The sequence below is a fragment of the Diplotaxodon limnothrissa genome, linkage group LG6 (assembly GCF_057381915.1).
Source record: "Diplotaxodon limnothrissa isolate DT_005_m linkage group LG6, D_limnothrissa_male_GT1.1, whole genome shotgun sequence".
Taxonomy (NCBI): domain Eukaryota; kingdom Metazoa; phylum Chordata; class Actinopteri; order Cichliformes; family Cichlidae; genus Diplotaxodon; species Diplotaxodon limnothrissa.
This window is the reverse complement of record NC_140601.1, coordinates 4664311-4683330: the sequence shown is the minus strand read 5'-3', so window position 1 is coordinate 4683330 and position 19020 is coordinate 4664311. Positions and strand designations below refer to the sequence as shown.

At 41.8% G+C, this 19020-nt stretch overlaps 1 protein-coding gene across 2 annotated transcripts; it reads right to left on the bottom strand.

The window, feature by feature from the left end:
- Positions 1-8044: 8044 nt before the first annotated feature.
- On the bottom strand, positions 8045-15125 carry pgap4 (post-GPI attachment to proteins GalNAc transferase 4). Of its 2 annotated transcripts, none has more exons than XM_085355513.1 (2): positions 15057-15125; positions 8045-11573 (listed from the first exon to the last, which is right to left on the bottom strand). In XM_085355513.1, exon 2 carries the CDS (start codon positions 11325-11327, stop codon positions 10122-10124), a length of 1206 nt encoding a protein of 401 aa, XP_085211639.1. In that variant the 5' UTR covers positions 11328-11573; positions 15057-15125; the 3' UTR covers positions 8045-10121. The 2 variants fall into 2 exon arrangements, with proteins under 2 accessions (XP_085211639.1, XP_085211638.1); XM_085355512.1 differs by having other exon boundaries at positions 15063-15125.
- Between the last annotated feature and the right edge of the window lie 3895 nt (positions 15126-19020).

Sequence of the window (19020 nt, the reverse complement as noted above, 5' to 3'; positions counted from 1 at the left end):
TGCCCCAAACAATGTCACAGGCCTTGATCTCTGTACTCCTTAAGAAGAATAAGGACCCACTTAAATGTGAGTCATATCGCCCAGTAAGTTTACTTGGATGTGATTATAAAATACTGACTAAAGTACTGGCAGCTAGAATTGAGCTTGTTATAAGTAAGATAATACATCCTGATCAGACAGGGTTTGTTGCAGGTAGACAACTCTCCAGCAATCTCCGCCGTCTGTTCAATGTAGTATATACTGCTGGAGATAACATTATGCCAGAGATTGTGATATCCTTAGATGCCCACAAAGCCTTTGATAGAATAGAGTATTACTATCTATTTATGGCCCTCGAGAGATTCAGCTTTGGTCCAACATTTTGCTCGTGGATTAAAATAATTTATTCGAGCCCCCAGGCTATGGTGAGAACGAATAATATCATATCTGAATCCTTCTCTCTATTCCGGGGAACAAGGCAGGGGTGCCCTTTGTCACCCCTGCTCTTTGATGTGGCAATTGAACCCCTTGCAATGATGCTGAGACAGGCTGCTGAATTGGTAGGGATACAAAGGGGGACACAAAACCATAGGCTGTCCTTATATGCTGACGATCTCCTCCTTTTCCTGTCAAACCCTGCCACTAGTATCCCGGTGGCCCTCGGTATTATCAAAGATTTTGGGAGGGCGTCGGGCTATAAAATTAATTTAGACAAAAGTGTTCTTTTCCCCATTAATAAACAGGCGAGGAAACTTTCTTTCCGGGCCTATCCCTTTGCAATACATAAGGATAGATTCACATATTTAGGTGTTAATGTAACTAGTAAGTATAAAGATTTACTGGACTATAACTTTAAAGTTGCACTGGACAAAGCGAAATTAGATATGGAAAGGTGGGCATCGCTCCCCTTATCATTAGCAGGGAAGGTAAATTCTGTTAAAATGAATATACTGCCGCGGCTCCTCTATTTATTTCAGACGATACCGATTTTCATTCCTAAATCATTTTTTAAGGAATTGAACAAATGTACGTCTGCCTTTATTTGGAAAAAAAACTGTCCCCAGGATAAGAAGGGAGTTTCTTGAGAGACAGAAAGAAGAGGGAGGCCTGGCTCTGCCGAACTATATGCACTATTATTTTGCTGCTAATATACATAAGTTGTTATTTTGGGTCAAAGAGTTGGATGAGGATGAAACCCCAATATGGGTTCATATGGAAAGGTATGTCTCTAGTCCAGTGTCCCTGCGCTCCCTGGTCTGCGCTCCTCTACCCTTGAGCAAACATCTTTACACAAACAACCCGGTGGTATCTAATTCTCTGAAAATTTGGACTCAATTCAGATCACATTTTAAAAACAGAACCGCCCTCCTGTCTGCTCCCATCTATGGAAATCAATTGTTTCCCCCAGCCCTCGGGGGAACAGCCTTTAGGGAATGGCATAGAGCTGGGGTGGAATGTGTCAAACATCTTTTTAAAAATGGTACTTTTATGTCTGCTGCTCAACTGGAAAAGGACTATGGAATCTCCTCCAAGACTAATTACTTTAGATATTTCCAGGTTCGGGACTTTGTGAAAAAGTCATTCAGCCCCTCCCTCGAGCTTCCACAAAGCGGATGGATAGACAAGTTGATGGACACAGATCCGCCTGCTAAGGGGACAATCTCCACGCTATATACACATATTCAGAATGTGGCTTCCCCCTCCCTGGACAATGTAAGATGGAAATGGGAGGAAGAATTGGAGCTGGACATTTCAGAGGTTGACTGGGGGGGGGGGGCTGTAGATCTAGTACACTCTGCTTCTATATGTGTGAGACACGGATTGATACAGTTCAAGGTGTTACACAGACTCCACTTGTCACGGGAGAAACTGGCAAGAATGTACCAGGGGGCCGATCCGACCTGCCCCAGATGTAAACAGGTGCCAGCCAACTTATGCCACATGTTCTGGTCTTGTTCCAGGCTGAAAGACTTTTGGGCTAACATCTTTAGAACATTCTCATTCATTTATAATAAAGATATGGAACCAATGCCTCTGACAGCCATCTTTGGTGTGGCACCGAGGGAAACTCAACTAACAGCCTCTCAGAGGAAGGCAATAGCATTCGCCTCATTGCTGGCTAGGAGATTGATTCTATTTAACTGGATAAAGGCAACACCGCCATCCCATAAACGCTGGGTGGAGGAGGTGATGGCACACCTCAAATTAGAACATCTCAGATTTACTATACAGGGCAACACCAAGAAATTCTTTAGGGTCTGGCAGCCTTTCATTTCCTATTTTGAAGATGAGTTTCCATCCACTCCATAACTGGCAACTCCCCCCCCCCCCCTTTTTTTTTTTTTTTCCTTCCTCTGTCTGGGTATAGTTTTGTCTTACACTGTGTGGTAGGACTTGAGTTCGAGCTTTTCTGTATGAATGGTATGCTTTCTGAAAACTCAATAAAAACACTTTGATTATTATTATTACCGATTACTCCCCCAAAAAAGTAATCCCGTTACTTTACTGATTACTTACTTTCAAAAGTAATTAATTACTTAGTTACTTAGTTACTTTTTAGAAACACGATTTACAACCTGAATAGGTGATAAAACGATAGATCTTTCAGCCCAATTCTACTTTTTCTGCATAATCCATCATACAAAATGTAATCAAATGGAAAAGTCTCTTTTTAAAACTTGTTTTATAGGTTTTAACTTTATGCATCAAGCAAAAATTTAATTATATGCAACATTCTCTGACTCGAAGAAATTTGTTTAACATTTAAACTTATTTTCTGCACATTCCAGCACATAAAATATTTTTTTGTGTGTGTTTACACTCACTCTTTCAAATAGATGCAAGTAAAACACAGCAGAAAATAAATAAAGTCAAAGACTCAGCGGTCCTGTTGCTCTATTTTCACCTGTAAAGCAGGAGTGGGGTAGGCGGAGGTGTGCTCTGGTGCAGGTGTGCAGCGGTCAGTGGAAGAATCCGCGAGTTTCTCTGTGAGTTTCCCATTACGTGGTAGCGCACTCCCGCTGCTTGCTTGGAAGTTTAGGGGTTTTTCGCTGTAAAAAGAAGTTTTCTTCCCACGCACAGCGGACACTAATGTTTTTGTCACTTTTTATGGAATCAAACTCAAAGTAAGGTCAGTACTTCCACGCTTTAAATGCTTTAAACGCTGTTGATCTGCACACAGCTGTTGTCACTAACGGCGCACTCGCTTACGTCACTGTCATGAGACATTCTCGCAAAAAATCACGGTTTTAGTAACGCAGTAACGCAGCGTTCCTACGGGAAAGTAACGGTAATCTAATTACTTATTAACGTCTTATTTTGCAGCATTTGAGCACATTGCTGGTGCTTTGCAGTGGCCTAGTGAGATCTGGCCCCTTTTATTACAGTGTAAACTAACTGGAAAAGCCCAAGAGGTGGTAGCTGCGCTTCCCTTAAAAGACAGTTTGGAGTATTCTTGTGTTAAATCAGCTGTGTTGCAAGCATATGAATTGGTTCCAGAAGCATACAGGCAGAAATTTCGGCTACAGAGGAAACGTCCCTCCAAAAACGTATGTGGAGTTTGCCAAGGAAAAAGGTATCCTCTTTGACAAGTGGTGCTCTGTAATGTAATGTAATGTAATGTGCTAGTCCCCATAGGGAAATAGTTCCTCTGCATTTAACCCATTCACCCAGTGAAGCAGTGGGCAGCCACCTGTGCAGCGCCCGGGGAGCAGTGTGTAGGGACGGTACCTTGCTCACAGGTACCTCAGGGTAGCCGTTCAGTGGAGTCGAACCCCCGACCTTCCGATCATGGGGCCACCACTCTACCTACTGAGCTATCCCTGCCAGTGTCAAAAGCCAGTGATTATGATTCATTGTGTGAACTGATGTTGCTGGAAGACTTTAAAAAGTGTCTTCCAGAGAGTATAGTGTTATACCTGAATGAACAGAAAGTAACCACTTTAGCGACTGCAGGAGTTCTCGCAGACGAGTATATGCTCACCCATAAGTCCTCTTTTCTGGTTAAAGAGAAGTCACAGTTTAGTGCTGTGCAGCAGGCTCGCACTGTTAAACCCTTGGGCTCTAAAGAGAGTCGAGAGTGTTTCCACTGTCATAAACTGGGACATGTCATTGCGGACTGTTTGGCCCTGAAACGCAAAACAGTGAATTCTCAGCAACCCAAAGGTGTTGCCTTTGTGAAAGCAGCGTTCCATCCTGAGGTGCTTGATTGTGGTGGTAAGGTGCCAGACCCTTGTTGATCCATTTATCTTTGATGGTTTTGTATCGCTAACTGATAAATTCACTGATCTAAAATCGGTGCGCATACTGACACCGGAGGGTCTCAGACCTTAATCCTTTCTAGTGCTTTACCTTTCTCAGCAGACAGTGCGTGCGGATTTAATGTTGTGCTGCGTGGAATAGAGATGGGTTATGCTCCCAGACCCGTTCACCAGGTCTATATCAAGTCAGAACTCGTTACGGGATTTTTCCCCGTCGCAGTATGCCCAACCTTACCCATAGAGGGGGTGGCCATGTTGCTAGGAAATTATAATGTGGGCGGATTAGTGCGTCCTAGTCTGGAGGTGCTGGATAAGCCCCTCAGTTGTGATGCCCCAGATGTTTCTGTGACCCTAAAGCTGTACCCAGCCTGTGTGGTTACTCGTGCCCAAGCCTGTAAAGATGGTGACGTTACCCGCGCTGATTCTGTGTTGATGACCTCATTTTCTTAGGAGGGTGCCGCGTTACCTGACGACAACAATGTTTTGTCTTCCCCAGACTTGGTGAATCCTGAGGAGCCTGGTCCATCTGTAAAAGATATTCCACTGCCTTTGACCAGAGAAAACCTGTCGACAGCTCAGATAGCTGGCGAATCATTAAAGCCATGTTTTAAGCGTGTGGTAAGTGCTGAGCAAGCCAACCATGAGCAACAAGCCTATTCCATAGAGCAAAATGTGCTAATGTGTCAATAGTACCCACCTGGTGCAGGAAGTGTGGACTGGGGTCAGGCCAATGCTCTGGCTAAGCAGCTCATTGCCGTTTCACAAAGAAAAACGAAACACACTTATGATAAGGCTTCTCTAAAAAGACACCTCAGAGTAAGTGATAAAGTACTTGTCTTACTTATTTTACTCACTTACTTATTTTTACTTGGTTACCTTAAAAGTACAAAATCCCTGCTATGCCACACTTCTGTGTTAACTGCACCCGACTTGATGCAACCATGCAAGTTAGAAATTGACGCCAGTGCTGTTGGGGCTGGAGCAGTACTGTTGCAAAAAGACTTGCAGGGATTGGACCACCCCATTTGTTATTTCCACTGCAAATTTAATCAGCATCTGTTAAGTTACTCCACCACTGAAAAGGAGACATTGGCCCTGTTGCTAGCTCTTCAGCACTTCCATGTGTACTTGGGGTCTGGCACATTGTAGCGTACACTGATCATAATCCACTTGTATTTCTTGCCCGAATGTTTAACCACAATCAAAGGCTCATGCGATGGGCCTTGCTGCCACAAGAGTACAATTTGGAGATTCGGCATATAAAAGGATCAGAAACTGTACTAGCTGATGGCCTCTCCCGGCTGTGAGTATGACTTGTTTTGTTGTCTGTCACGAATATTGAAATCTGTGTATACAAAACATAGTCTTGTATTTTAAGAGGAGGGGTGTTACGGCCCTGGGCCTTGGAGAGAGTGAGACTACCCTTTTGTGCTTATGCAAATCTAAGTGTGCCAGACCTCGCGGACGATTGGCTGCCTGGAGATCCCATGACCACTCCATGACCAATTGACTGCACCTGGGAGTATAAAAGGCTGAAGATCCTTCACACTAGGGGGGAAACTGCTGGTCTGAAGTGAACATGCAGTGGCCTCCTCGTCTGCTTTGCATGTTAAACCTGTTTGCTGTGTTGCTCTTTGTTATACAGCTCAACTTAGTTTCATTAGAGTTTTGTGATCCTGGCTTGCCTTAGTTACCCTTAGCTTTTATTTTGTGTGCCGCCAGCCTGCTTTAGTTGACCCTTAGCTTTTACGCCTGACTGTTTCGTTTGTTCTTTATGTAATAACTATATGCCCAGTGGTCTGTTGAACAGCCCTGTCGGTTTTCTGTTTAAAGTTTGACATTAAAACCTTTTACTTTACTCAGTTTTGTGTGGGGGGGCTTGTGTACGTTACTCCTCCCCTGACACCTAGCAGAGGGGGTCGTAACACAGTACTCTTGCTGCATTAGAAAAAAAGAGGCTTTCTCTTTGCAACCCTTCCTTGCATGACGTACTTGTTGCATGGGGCTTGTTCAGTATTTTTCCAACTGTGCTGTCATGATAACTGATGCCTGCAGAGTCTGAGATCTAGCTCTTCTTCATTGCCTCTGATTCTCTGTGATTATCGACCTTTGGGCATTTCATCTTGGGTCTCCCTCCTTCTCCTGCTGAGGTGGAGACAATTTGTCAAGATGTGTGGCTTCAGGTCTTTGGTACTCTTGGGGGATGCGGATGGCCCAGATCTCATACATACACATCATCTCTCTCACTCACTCACACACAAAACACAAGGAGATTGTTGATTTGTATATTTGTATTTCTATTTGTACTCTATCCATTATTATATTTTCTTCTTTTTTCCTATTTGTCTTCAATTTCTTTGTGCTTGTTACTTGTGCGTGTTAAGAGAGGGTGTGAATAAAGTAAGGCAGTAAGACAAAGCAATGATTGTTATGCCTGAGCAGTATATTAGCTATGCTCAGCAGAGGACCAGAGCCAGGAGGCACACCACAGTGCTCCAGACCTCTCAGCTCATTTTGTTCAGAGCACAGAGAGAGGGGATGAAATTGAAAGTTTGGATGACCTGGAGTTTAAACGCTTTAATCAGACACCAGCAACAGATCACAGGATAAAGGGAAGTACAGGAAAAACTATGAACGCTCAAGAAAAGGTGGCTGAAGGCGAGTGATAAGGAAAGAACCCCACTAAATGGCATGGACACTGTTTTTGTTCATCACCACTGCTAGAGGTGGAGGGACGCAGTGCAGAGGTGACATCAGATGACAGCACAAGACATCCTGCCTGCCGAGAGTTCATGGACGATGTAATCATGATGACTTCATCAATCCAATTGATGAATCTGACAAAAAACACCTTCAGCATCCAAAGGTCAGAGATTCTAACCCAAGAACAAGGGATCCGATGTTTTGGGAAGAATTATGAGAGCTCTCTGAAGGACACTGCTAATCTCGGGGACACCAAAGCTCAGCTAAGCACCTGGCTCATGGCAACAGCTTGGATGGTTCAGCTTCAATGTTTGTCTCACCGTGTGCAATGAAGTCCAGAACTCCCCATCTTTAAAACCCCATCCAGCACCTTATTGGGTTTATCCTGAACAGTAACAAAGATGGTGCTTGAATACAAACACCCAGAGAGACAAGTAACTCAAAACTCAAAAGATTTATTGTATTAATTGTAAAATCAGTAAAAGAATCACAGTGAAAACAAGACATGTGAAAATCCAAATCAGAAGTGAAAATTGAAATACAATTTTTCAGCTTACTAGAGTAAAAATATCAGTGCTTGAAAACAAAAAACAAACAGCAGAAGTAGTTAAATGTATCACTCAGTTCAGATCATTCAATAATTCTGACCAACATCCATACAGAAGAGAAGCATTAAAGAGAAAATCCTTTAAATCTCACACAATTTTAACTCAAATTAAATATTTATGACAGTGAACAGTCACATCAATATTGATGATTTAGAAATGAAATACATCCAGTGTATATATGAGAAAGCCAAATAACCCAAATAAAAACCGAAGCAGTCAGCTCTGATAACTTCTCTTGTACAGCCACAGCTAAAGTGAACATCTATCTTCTTTTAAACAAAATATTAATAATTTTTCCAAATCAATGATTTGATTTTAATGATTTTCTTTTATTTAAAACTGATATTCTGTCATATTTTAATTTATGTTCTAAATGTGTGTGGTGTGTATTAATTAATTAATAAGTGTTCTTTATAGGTAAAGAAAAAAATCAGACCAGTAATCATAGATAATGGCATTTACTCAAACCAGCCACAAATAAAATATAACGCTTGTAGATAAATCCGGTTTGTCACTTAGCCCTTTACCAAATAAATTATCTCCTGTCAACACAAAATAATATAATTAAGACATTTTGTGCTTTCTAATATTTCAGTCCTTAATGAATTGCTAACATTCACTCAAATTTAGAAAAAAAAATCTAACAAAAAACGAAGATTAAAATAAGGCAAATTTGTGATGTATGTGATGTGATGTGTACATTTGGCAAATTTCTCATTTTCCCGTTTCTGGCCAAGATTCACTTTGATACTCTCTAACGAGCTTGCAGCCAGTCAGTAAAACAGAATTTCGGTGTTTTTAGGAAGAGCAGGCGGTTTTTGTTTCAGAATCAGCAGGAAGGAGTGTTTGCTCAACCAGCTCAGCATTGGATTACAAAACAGAAAGCGTTTCTGTCTACTGAATGAACTCATGGGCAGTGTGTCAACAAGTACTGTGAACTTCAGTGATAAATGTGCTCTTATCAGTGTAAGCTTTATAGGAGCCACATGCAAAAGGTTAATAGCAGTAACTAAGAAATCCGATGCTGACGGGGATCAAGGAGACCAGCAAACGTCTAATTCGGCTGTCTCTCACCCTTTACCCTCCCCTGTTGCTTGTCATGTGTTTCTTTGGTGTATTAAGAGTTTTTTCATGTGCAGAGGTGGGGTTTTTTTTCTGTTCTCAAACTGATCTCCCTGTTGGAGGTCAGTCTGGGGGGGGGGAGTTATTTTTTTCTCCTTATCTTTCCTCATGTGGTGCATTTTCCATTGTTATACCTCTCTGACCCGTCTTCCCCATGTGATGTTTTTTGTAATGTATGTATGGTCGGAGGGTAAGATGGCGCCACCATTGCATGCAATAGGTCGGAGGCCTTATGAAATTTCCCCTTGTGGGACTAATAAAGGTATATCAAATCAAATCAAAGAGCAGGCCTGAGCTGAAACCAAAATTTTAGACTGTTCATTGTGAGTGAACCGCCACTAGTGTACATTCTGTTACATCACTAAACCTGTTAAATTAAAACAAAGAAATCCACACGCAAACCAGGAATGTCGTCCTCAGACATTAGTCTTTCATGAGCCAGGGCTCATGTTTCATCACCACATGCAAATACACACACAGGCATAACTAGAGAAAGAAAGCGAGTGTGAGACAACTGAAAAGAAAATCTGCAGCAAACAGCAATTAGAGCTGACTTCTGAATGCTCGTACCATTTTGGAGGAAAATCCCAGGTGGCAAAATACGGATATGTTTAGCTTTTATACAATATTAAAACCTATTTCAATCTAAGAGTACAACAGCCAATGGCTCTACCCACTTTCATATTTGCAAAAGGTTAATGTAAATATGTAAACACGACAGGCGACTAAATCAGCTATCGCTCTCACACACCAGTTCCACTGTAACTTAACTTTAGAAACTTTAGGCATAGTCTGGTGAATTGGTCTCTCCTTACTCTAAGGAGTTACATTTTATTTTACTGTGATTATTGTATATAAAAAACGAATAAATCCTTTAACAGTCAAAGGACAGACAAAGGAAAAACAGGCATTCTGGCAGCATCTGGCTTCTTTTTTAAAAAGGTAAACAAAGAAGAGAACCGTTTACATTTTTTTTTCCAGAAGGGTCCCACACAGCTCAGTGAGAGTGGGTTAGATGATTTGGCAATAAAGAAGTGGCAGAGGCTTTCAAGGTATGGGTCAAAGTAACATTTTCTGCCATCTAACATTTCTATATAAAATAATTTAGGACATGCTATTTTCCTGCATTAATTTGTGTGGTTTTCAACCTCTTCTGAAGAAAAACCATCACCACCTTTTACACAATTTGTGCAGGGTGGATTAAAATAAATGTATATCAGAGAGATGGAGAACTAAAAACACATGTGCGTCTACAAGCTGGAACGTAGACATCTACTAATATATCGATCGAATCCCTTGATAGTTTTCAATGCAAATCACCAAACCAACATTCACTGAGTAATTTGTTAAGATTTCTAAAGAGTCTAGAAGATGGTAAAAAAGCAAAACCCAGGAAGGAGAAACCAGATTAAAGTGAACCTTGCAGTCAGAAGTTCTTCTTCTTCTTCTGTTAGAGGAGCTTGGGCCTGGATGGGTTAGCTCTGACTGAGGAATAAGCCCCAATGTGACTGATGAGGTTGGGTTCTACACTATGGGACCTCTGCCCAGGGACTGTCCTGGCCATTTGATACAGAACAATGTCTTTAGCATGCCCTTTGTAGCAGAATGAACTGTCTAGATACTCAGCCACCCTTAATGAGGCATTGCCAGGGAACAACATGGCTGGGGTGCAGCACTCGGTAGCTGGCGAGACGGCATACAGCTGTGGGGAAATTCTCCGGACTTCTAGAAGGTAATGCCGCCCCAACAACTCTGCAGCGGTCATAAAGTATAGAGTGAAAAAGAGGAGATGGGTAGCGGACAGGGTGAACGAGAAAGAACAAGGGTTCCAGTAAGGAAAGCTGAGGAGGAGAGCCGTTGCGCCAACCAATCCCAGCCCCACCCACTCCAGAATGCGGTATGGCTCAGGGTTCCAGTAGCGTTGTAGCCTTTCAGGATGATATAGCTTGATGTAAAGAGTGTGAAGAGCAAACCTACGTGACAACAAATCCTTTATAACAATGAAAAAGTCATTTCTTGGCAAAGCATCATCTTCTAGAACGACAATATTTTTAGGCTTCACCAGATCCCAGCCTCTGCGGAGACAAAAGACATAATCCCTCTTCTCCTTTTCAAAGGTATTAATTCGCTCCTGTATGCTCTGCTGCTCCTGAGGTGAACGCCGGACCACCCTGAAGTGGCTCTCCAGCACCTTGGCATCTTGGTTTTCCTGCGGGCCACTCTCCACATCACAGACCAGCACCTCCGCGCACTTCTGCTCCCCACAGCTTCCCACAATGTTACTCAGCTGCAGCATTACCTGGAGCAGGTAGTGGTAGTCCCGTGCCTCCTTCCGCCTGGCTGTTACCACAGTGACCAGCAGTTCAGGATGTTGAGTGAAGTTGTTGAATCTGGACGTTGCTGCAGTTGAAGAGCTCTGCCAGAAGTGCAGAGCCTCCTGACCTCGATCTAGGCTTTCCCGCAGCACCACTTCACTCATAGAATCGAGGTACATGGACTTAATGAAGTAGTAAGAGTACAGCAGACGATGGCAGCACAGAGGAAATATGACACAAAATGTGATGATGGACAGGGCGAAGGCTTGAGTGACTGTGCTGGACCATCGCAGGTACTGGCTCAAGAACACTTTCCATCGAGGCATTGGGGAATTTGTCATGTGATGACAAAAAAAAAGTCAAAAAGAATCTGCTCTGGAGGATTTAGGTCAACATTTACAGTGTCCCAATATGATATAGCAGTCCACTAGCACTTACCACAGCAGTGAAACGTAATGACTGTGGCTGAATAAATGGCTGTGATCTGATAGCCTTGTGGAAAATGAGTCAGCTATTGGTTCTTCTTCTTGTCCACAGAGTGGTAAGAGTTTCAGCTCAGTCCTTGTGGTCTGTTTCTCCACTGATGTCTGTAGAGAGAGACAAGGTATTTCTCAGTTATAGTTTTCAGCTATCCTTTAGATCCTACATTAGAAAACTACTTGCTAGTGGTAGTTCATGTGGAAAGTTTGACACAAACTGGAAATGGAGCACAATAACATTCAAAGTAAAAAATTTGAAACCTTTTCAAATGTATTGCAGTGGTAAGCACAACGTTTTATTTTGAAGGCAAACATTCTCTTTTTCTAGTTTGTACCAGATTTTTGTTAAATATATTCTTTGCATATTTAATGATATAATACAAATAATGAACATGAATTTTCAAGGATAAATGTTTTCTTCTTTTTAAAAGGCATTACGTTATCAGATTATTCCATGATAAATCAGTGAGTGCATGCCATGTGAACCGCTTGGAATCAGCAATTTGTTTTTTTATGTTCGCTTATACAGTGAAGGCAAATGGTAAATGGCCTGTATTTGTATACCGCTTTACTAGTCCCTAAGGACCCCAAAGCCATCCACTCATTCACACACTGGTGATGGCAAGCTACAATGTAGCCACAGCCACCCTGGGGCGCACTGACAGAGGCGAGGCTGCCGGACACTGGCGCCACCGGGCCCTCTGACCGCCACCAGTGTCTTGCCCAAGGACACAACGACCAAGACTGTCGGAGCCGGGGCTCGAACCGGCAACCTTCTGATTACAAGGCAAACTCCCAACTCTTGAGCCACGATCACCCACAAGGCATGCAACATTTTACCATCATATCATTACTGTATGATGTATAACTATAGACAGTACATGGGGCTGGTTGAAATATAGCTTGTTTTCCTCGGATCAAAAATGAGCCCAGGTTTATGGTAAAGAAGTGACTGAAGTGATTGTTTGTGAAATTGTTTGGGCGACTGTGGCTCAGGGGGTTGGGAAGCGTATCTGTAACCGGAAGGTTGCCGGTTCGATCCCCGGGCTCTCTGTCCTGGTCGTTGTGTCCTTGGGCAAGACACTTTACCCTACTGGTGTTGGCCAGAGGGGCCGATGGCGCGATATGGCAGCCTCGCCTCTGTCAATCTGACCCAGGGCAGCTGTGGCTACAACCATAGCTTGCCTCCACCAGTGTGTGAATGCGAGAGTGAATGAATAGTGCTTTGGGTGCCTTGAAAAGCGCCATATATAAATCCAATCCATTATTATTAAACCTTCAAATTCTTGTTTTGTCAGTTTGTAACGCTGGCCCATTTTTACTCCCTCCTTGCACTTTCTTAATCAAGCATTAGCAAACATGAATTTGAAAAAGATTTTATCCTTAAGGAATCACACCTAGACGTTGAGCCTGGTATAAAATATAGATGGAAAGGACATCTTTTAGACTGTTCTGACCACTTGGTGATATGACCCATTAAATCTACCCCAAAAGCGCTTTTGAAGATTTCTGAGCTGTCAGAAAACAAAGAAAACATCCATGAAATCAATGCTTGTTTCTGTTACTTCACACATACCTGGTATAAAGTTCTTATACAAATAAATAAATAACAGTCTTCTTAGATTTAGCTTATGTTATATGGAATGACCCTTAAAAATAACCCTAAATGCCAGAATGTTGACATTGCTCACACACACCTAAGTAAAGTGAGAGAGGTATTGATTATACTGAACTCCTCCTTCACTGTGGTGGTGGATACAAAACCATTAGTTAATTTAAACATGTTAAAAATGTGAGTACCAAAATCACAGGTGGGAAGTAACAAAGTAAAAATACTTATATAGAATTTTCAGGTATCTGTACATTACTTAAGTATTTATTTTTCTGACAACTTTTTACTTTTACTCCCTATATTTTTAAACAAATTTCTGTTGTTTTGTTTTTTTCAGCACAACTCCGGAAAGACTGCCGGTACCCACAAGTTGCTGTTGTGCTACTTCAGCATCTAGCTAGCCATACAGAAGAGGAGCAACAATAAAGGTGTAACATGTTGTGGCAGGTTATTTCAAATGCAACTATAAGCTCAGCAAACATTAGCAAACGCTCAAACTGCTTGTAGCACAGTGTGTTGCTAGCTAAAGGTCCAACTGTTGTATTTCACAGAGAAAGAAAATAGCTAACTTCACTCAGAGATGGGGAAAGATAAGAAAGGCAGGAGAAGAAGAGAGGTTAGATTTAAAGATAAGGACTGCTCAGTTCAGCTGGATAAACTGGAAATTTGAAACTAACATGCAAGTCCTCATGTTTTTAAGTCAGATAGGGTCCTGACATGTGACATTGCTTTTTTTTTTTTAAATTGTGAAACATGCTGCACAACAAACTGAGGCAGACTAACTCGCATTTACATGATTTTTAATAAGTTGCGTTTCTCTGAGTGTCATGGGTCCCTGTGTAGCTTCAGCATTGTCTTTGAAGTGTCTTTGGGTGTTTCCCTACCCCAAAGCCCGCTTTTTCTACAGTCTTGTGTTCGGGTGATTGTCACCGGCAATAGTGATAAAGGGTAAAGTAGGTTTGGGGCGGATTTCACCCAGTGATAGTGTTAGTGTACAAAATCAGGCGATCTTGATTTTTAGCAATAATATTCTTGTTTGCTCTAATAAGGTTGCTCTGCAGGTTAGTGCTGGATAAACAGGTTAGCTTGCTGTACTGTGATGGATTTAAAGTAAAGAGCAGTGTGTGACTGGTGCACAGTGGCTGCCTAGTAAAAAGTTAGTACAAGCAGTGTCCTCTCAGTGTTGAGGATGGAAATCAGCCAAGACAACTTATGAAACGTCTGCTGACATCTGGCTGAATTCAAGTGTGTACATCCACAAAGAGCAGCTGGTAGCTGATAACAGCCTGTACATTAAGAACATCTGCTGGAGCTCTCAACAGAAATTATTGTGAGTTGTGATTCTTTCCCCCACACTGAGCGATTACATCTGACTTTAGGAAATTATGATTCTAGAAATACTCCACGCATCTACGTGTTGCGATAACCCCCGTGACAAGACGGTAGCCCGAGTAAACGTTTGCTAACAGTAAGGAGCCAGCAATCAGGGAAGCACTGAAATCTTCCGTAAAGGAAGTGTGGCTCACATAATATGCGCGTTCACGTCGCTATTTTTAGATAATAAACTATATCGCGCTTTAGTATTTACAAACTCCGCGCGTGTGCCAAAGCCGTGGACGCCAGTAAAGTAAAAATAAAGTCAAGAAATGTTACTGTGCTTTTTTCGCTGTGGTCGCTTTATTTTTTAAAAGTGAATAACAGATGACACCATACGGCAAGAAACACGGTCTGTGTTTAAACAGCGCTCTCTCTAAGCTCTGGGTAACACCACGGATCAGTCAAAGTTAGTAAAAACACCCAACACAGGATTGTTTGCGCTTAACGTGCCAGATTAAATTCTGTTGCTCGCGCCGTCCCAGCGCTGTGAAATACGGATCAAAGATCACGTTACGCCGCGTGAACCATCCGAGAATGAGGAGGGCCTCAATTCAGACATTCTGAGAGAAAACACGGCAGACAAATAAATAAACAACACTTACACTTACTTGCGGTCGATTTCCGTTCCTCGCTAACATGACCGAACATCACAGCAACCTCCCCTAAGATACGGCAAGTGACCCGCAGTAAAATACCGTATTACTGAGAACACAGTCGCAGAGGTGCATACTGCTCCTGATCAGCAGGTGGCGCCACCTGACACAAGAAATGCATACAGGAGGGGTCTTTTTTTCTGTTCTCACTAATGAAAGCTACCTTCCGCTTCTCCCTTTTTCACGACAGCAGAAAACTCTCAAAAACATTTTAAACACTTATCAGGGACACAGAGTTGAGTGTGATAATCATAATACTGCACACAATAAACACTGCAAAAGGAACAGCTCAGCCATAAGTGACACACACATACACACAAACATACAAACAAACATATTTCATCCACTATTCAATGATTTAACAACATAAACTGAATCAGATTAAAACATACATGAACATCTTCACTTTTCTGCACTCCTTCCTGTTAAAGAGTAAACAAATTTCTTCTATACCACCAAAAGTTATTTATCATCTATTATCAAAGATTCCTTTATTGTCACCGTACAGGGAAACTGGCACAAGGTTTACATTTCAGAAGACTATTAGCTGAGTCTGCTGAAATGACACGTGGTGGAAGAACTTTTAAAAACCCTTACTTTAAGAAAAGTCGCAATGAAACAGTAATAAAACACGCTGCTATGCAAAAAGTGTAAAAAGTAAGAATATTTTTTCTGCAGAGAAATGTTTGCCATCAGTGTTAAATTGATTAATAGTACTGATGCATGTGTTTAAGGTTGAGCTCATTTAAAAACTTTATATTCTGTTTAATAAATATATATATATATATATTTATATATATAAAGTATCATATTCTATAAATGGTGTATTTTTAGTGGTTGCCCTGTGAGGACCACAAGTCTAAAGAAAAATAATTTTTTTAAAACCCCTAAAAACAGTTATTCATGAGCTCAGAAACACAAGCCTTGAGTGTGTGACATGGTTAACTGTCAATCTGCAGGGGATTAAAAATATTAATGAATAATAAAGATCGACTGTTGGCAAACAACTGTTACACCTGCACTTGGTCAACTTAGTAAATGGACTGGTTCTTATATGGCAGTTTTTTACTCCACCTGAGTACTCTAAGCATTGCCTCAATCATGCCTCAACCACATGCCTCACTCATCCATTCATGCAAGCACATTTTTCTATGCTTAAGTGTTTTCTATCTAACATTCACACATTTATACTCTGATGGATGCGTTAGGGACAACTTTGGTCCAGCATCTTGCCGATGGATATTTGGCATCTACACTGGAGCAGCGTGGGACTGAACCACCAAGTTTCCCATTAGTTCTTACCTACCTAATGAGCTACAGGTAGCCACTTACAAGTTTTGTTAGCCTGGGCATGAGAAGAGCTGCCATCTCATCAAGACTTGCTAGTGTAGTGTTATTAGCAATTTACTTCACACTTCCATCCTCTTTACACTACACATGTTGCCCAAGGTGGTTAGTAAGAAATTATTTGAACTTATGTCTACCTACAGATTTGGCAAGTGCTGCTAGGTTATTTGTCAAGAAGCAGTTGAGGTAAACAGTAGGTAAATGATTTGTTAACAGTTTGTTAACCTTTAATGTTTATTCCTATGTGTTCAGTGACAGATTCTGTATGTAAGTCTCAGCTGACAAAGATCCACCAGCTTACAGGAAGAAGAGTGAGGTAACACCAGCATAGTGACGCTTTGCTCATTATGCCATGGCATGCTAGACACTGCCAAGCCTAGCCTAGGAAAGATTCCCTTAATGACTCCACACCTGTAAGACACATGCTGGGCTGCTTTACTGGTTTTTAACAGCCTGGAAATGAAAACCTACTGTTTAAACGCAATATTGCAAAAGAGCTTTCAAGGAAGGAGGAGGTCCAAGTCACTGACTCACAAAACTATCAGGTTTACAGACTAAAAACTGTGATCTCATTTCTTTTGGGAAGGGCCAATCCCTGATTGTGATCAAATGTGCCACTCCTTAAATCCAGTTAAACTACATAAAGATGAAGGGATCAAGGAACGCAAAAAACAAATTTTTCAAACGGTGTTGCAGTTAATCTCAGCAGGGAATGAAATCCTGCTAGCTACTATGACCTCCACAAATAGTGACTGAATTTTCATTTAAAATCAGCAAGAAAAAGAATCATTGAGAGATGCAAGAATCTTAGAAAGAGAACGGTCTTTCACTGCAGAAGGATGGACTCCAGTTTAAAGGCAGTTTCATGTTCATTCTGTTCAAACACTGCTTTGTACAGGAAGCCAATTCTACCAAACTTAATGTAGACATAGGGATTGCCTATTGTTTAAGTATTTACTGGATTTTATTATTTATCTCCTGCATCGTGACAGACAAACAAACTATCCACAGTGGATTCTGCATCTCGATGACTGGACTATGCAAGAATTTTAGTTTAATTACAAATTTTCTAACTACGTGTTGAATATGAATAGAGAAAGACAGTCAGCTGTTGGGCCACAGGTCTACCTGGTGTTTTGGTTGCTGGCCTGCTTCTGTGGGGGTTGTGGTCTGGGGTGGCTCGGGCCTCTCAGTTGCATGGTGGGCACTCCGCTGGCTGTGAGGCAGTTCTTGGGGCTGGGGGTCTGGGGCCCCATCCTTGGCTTGTGCTGGGGTTGCCGGCCTGTCTGCTGCCTCTGGTTCCCTGGCACTCCTGCCCTTGGCTGTGGGAGCTCTGTCCAGCTTCCCTCTCCCCCTGCTGGGGTGGACGCACATGTGTCATTGGGATGTGTGGCCTCAGGTTTTCAATGCTTTTATGGGGTCGTGGATGCTGGGGCCTCCAAGAGATGCTGCTATGACTTAGAAAGTAGCTGCTTATTTTTATTATTTCTTTCTAACTAGCATAAAAAACATTCGCTAATGTAGATTAGATCACAAAAATCTCAGAGATTTTCAGAACTTTCAGAGATACAAGTCTGGTGTTATATTGGTAATTGCCAGCCAAGAAGCTGATGCACTTTATTATATTTATTGGGTAAATATTTTTATTGATATTCTGGTCTTCAGTGTTAGTTTACAGTCCAGCTTCAGTAAAAGCAAGTCAAATTCACATTTACTGTCAATTGCCAACATTGACAGGTAAGAGTAGACCACATTCACCTTTAATATTGCTTTGGATCAGTTTATGCTTTTTATTAGGTTGCAAATTCTATTTCTTTGTTACATTTAGTTAAAAGAAACAGGTACGATAGGACATGTAGCCAAAGTCAACAAAACGTTATAAAGCTTCTGTCTTCCCTGCATTCATTGATGATGATTTCACAAAACGAATGTAGATCCCCAACCTGCTGTTAAAGTAATTACCGTAAGATTATATTTTTCTTCATTTCTAGCTGAGTATGTTTATGTGTGATTGTCAGTACAAAGGTTTGTGTCACGGCTGGCGGGGTGAGCCGTGCGGTGTTGGAGGAAAAGGAGGACCCAAAATGCGGCAGTGACTGATGATTCGAGTGACGTTTATTTACAAGTGGTGGAGTGACAAAAACAGGCAGTGAGGCATGACAAAACAACTGAAGAAACCTAAACTGGGAGAACTAAATGACAAACCCGAGAGCATACAAAAGGGGTGCAGGGCAGCGAGCCGCAGAGACAGGACCGAAAACAGACGAGCCAACAACGAACACAGACCGACACCCACTATATATACACACACAAGGTAATCGGGTAATCGAACACAGGAGGGAAGAACAGCTGATCTGAATACACATGATGACTGGAGGACACAAGCTGAACACAATGACAACAGACACAGACCTTCAGAATAGAACAAGAAATCCAAAACACGAACCTTCAAAGTACAGCAGGAAACAGGTAGGGCTGATAAAACACTAAACTTCAGGTTCAACCCTAAACTAATACAAAATCAGAATAAACACAAGGCACAAAAATGACCCAGGACCATGACAGT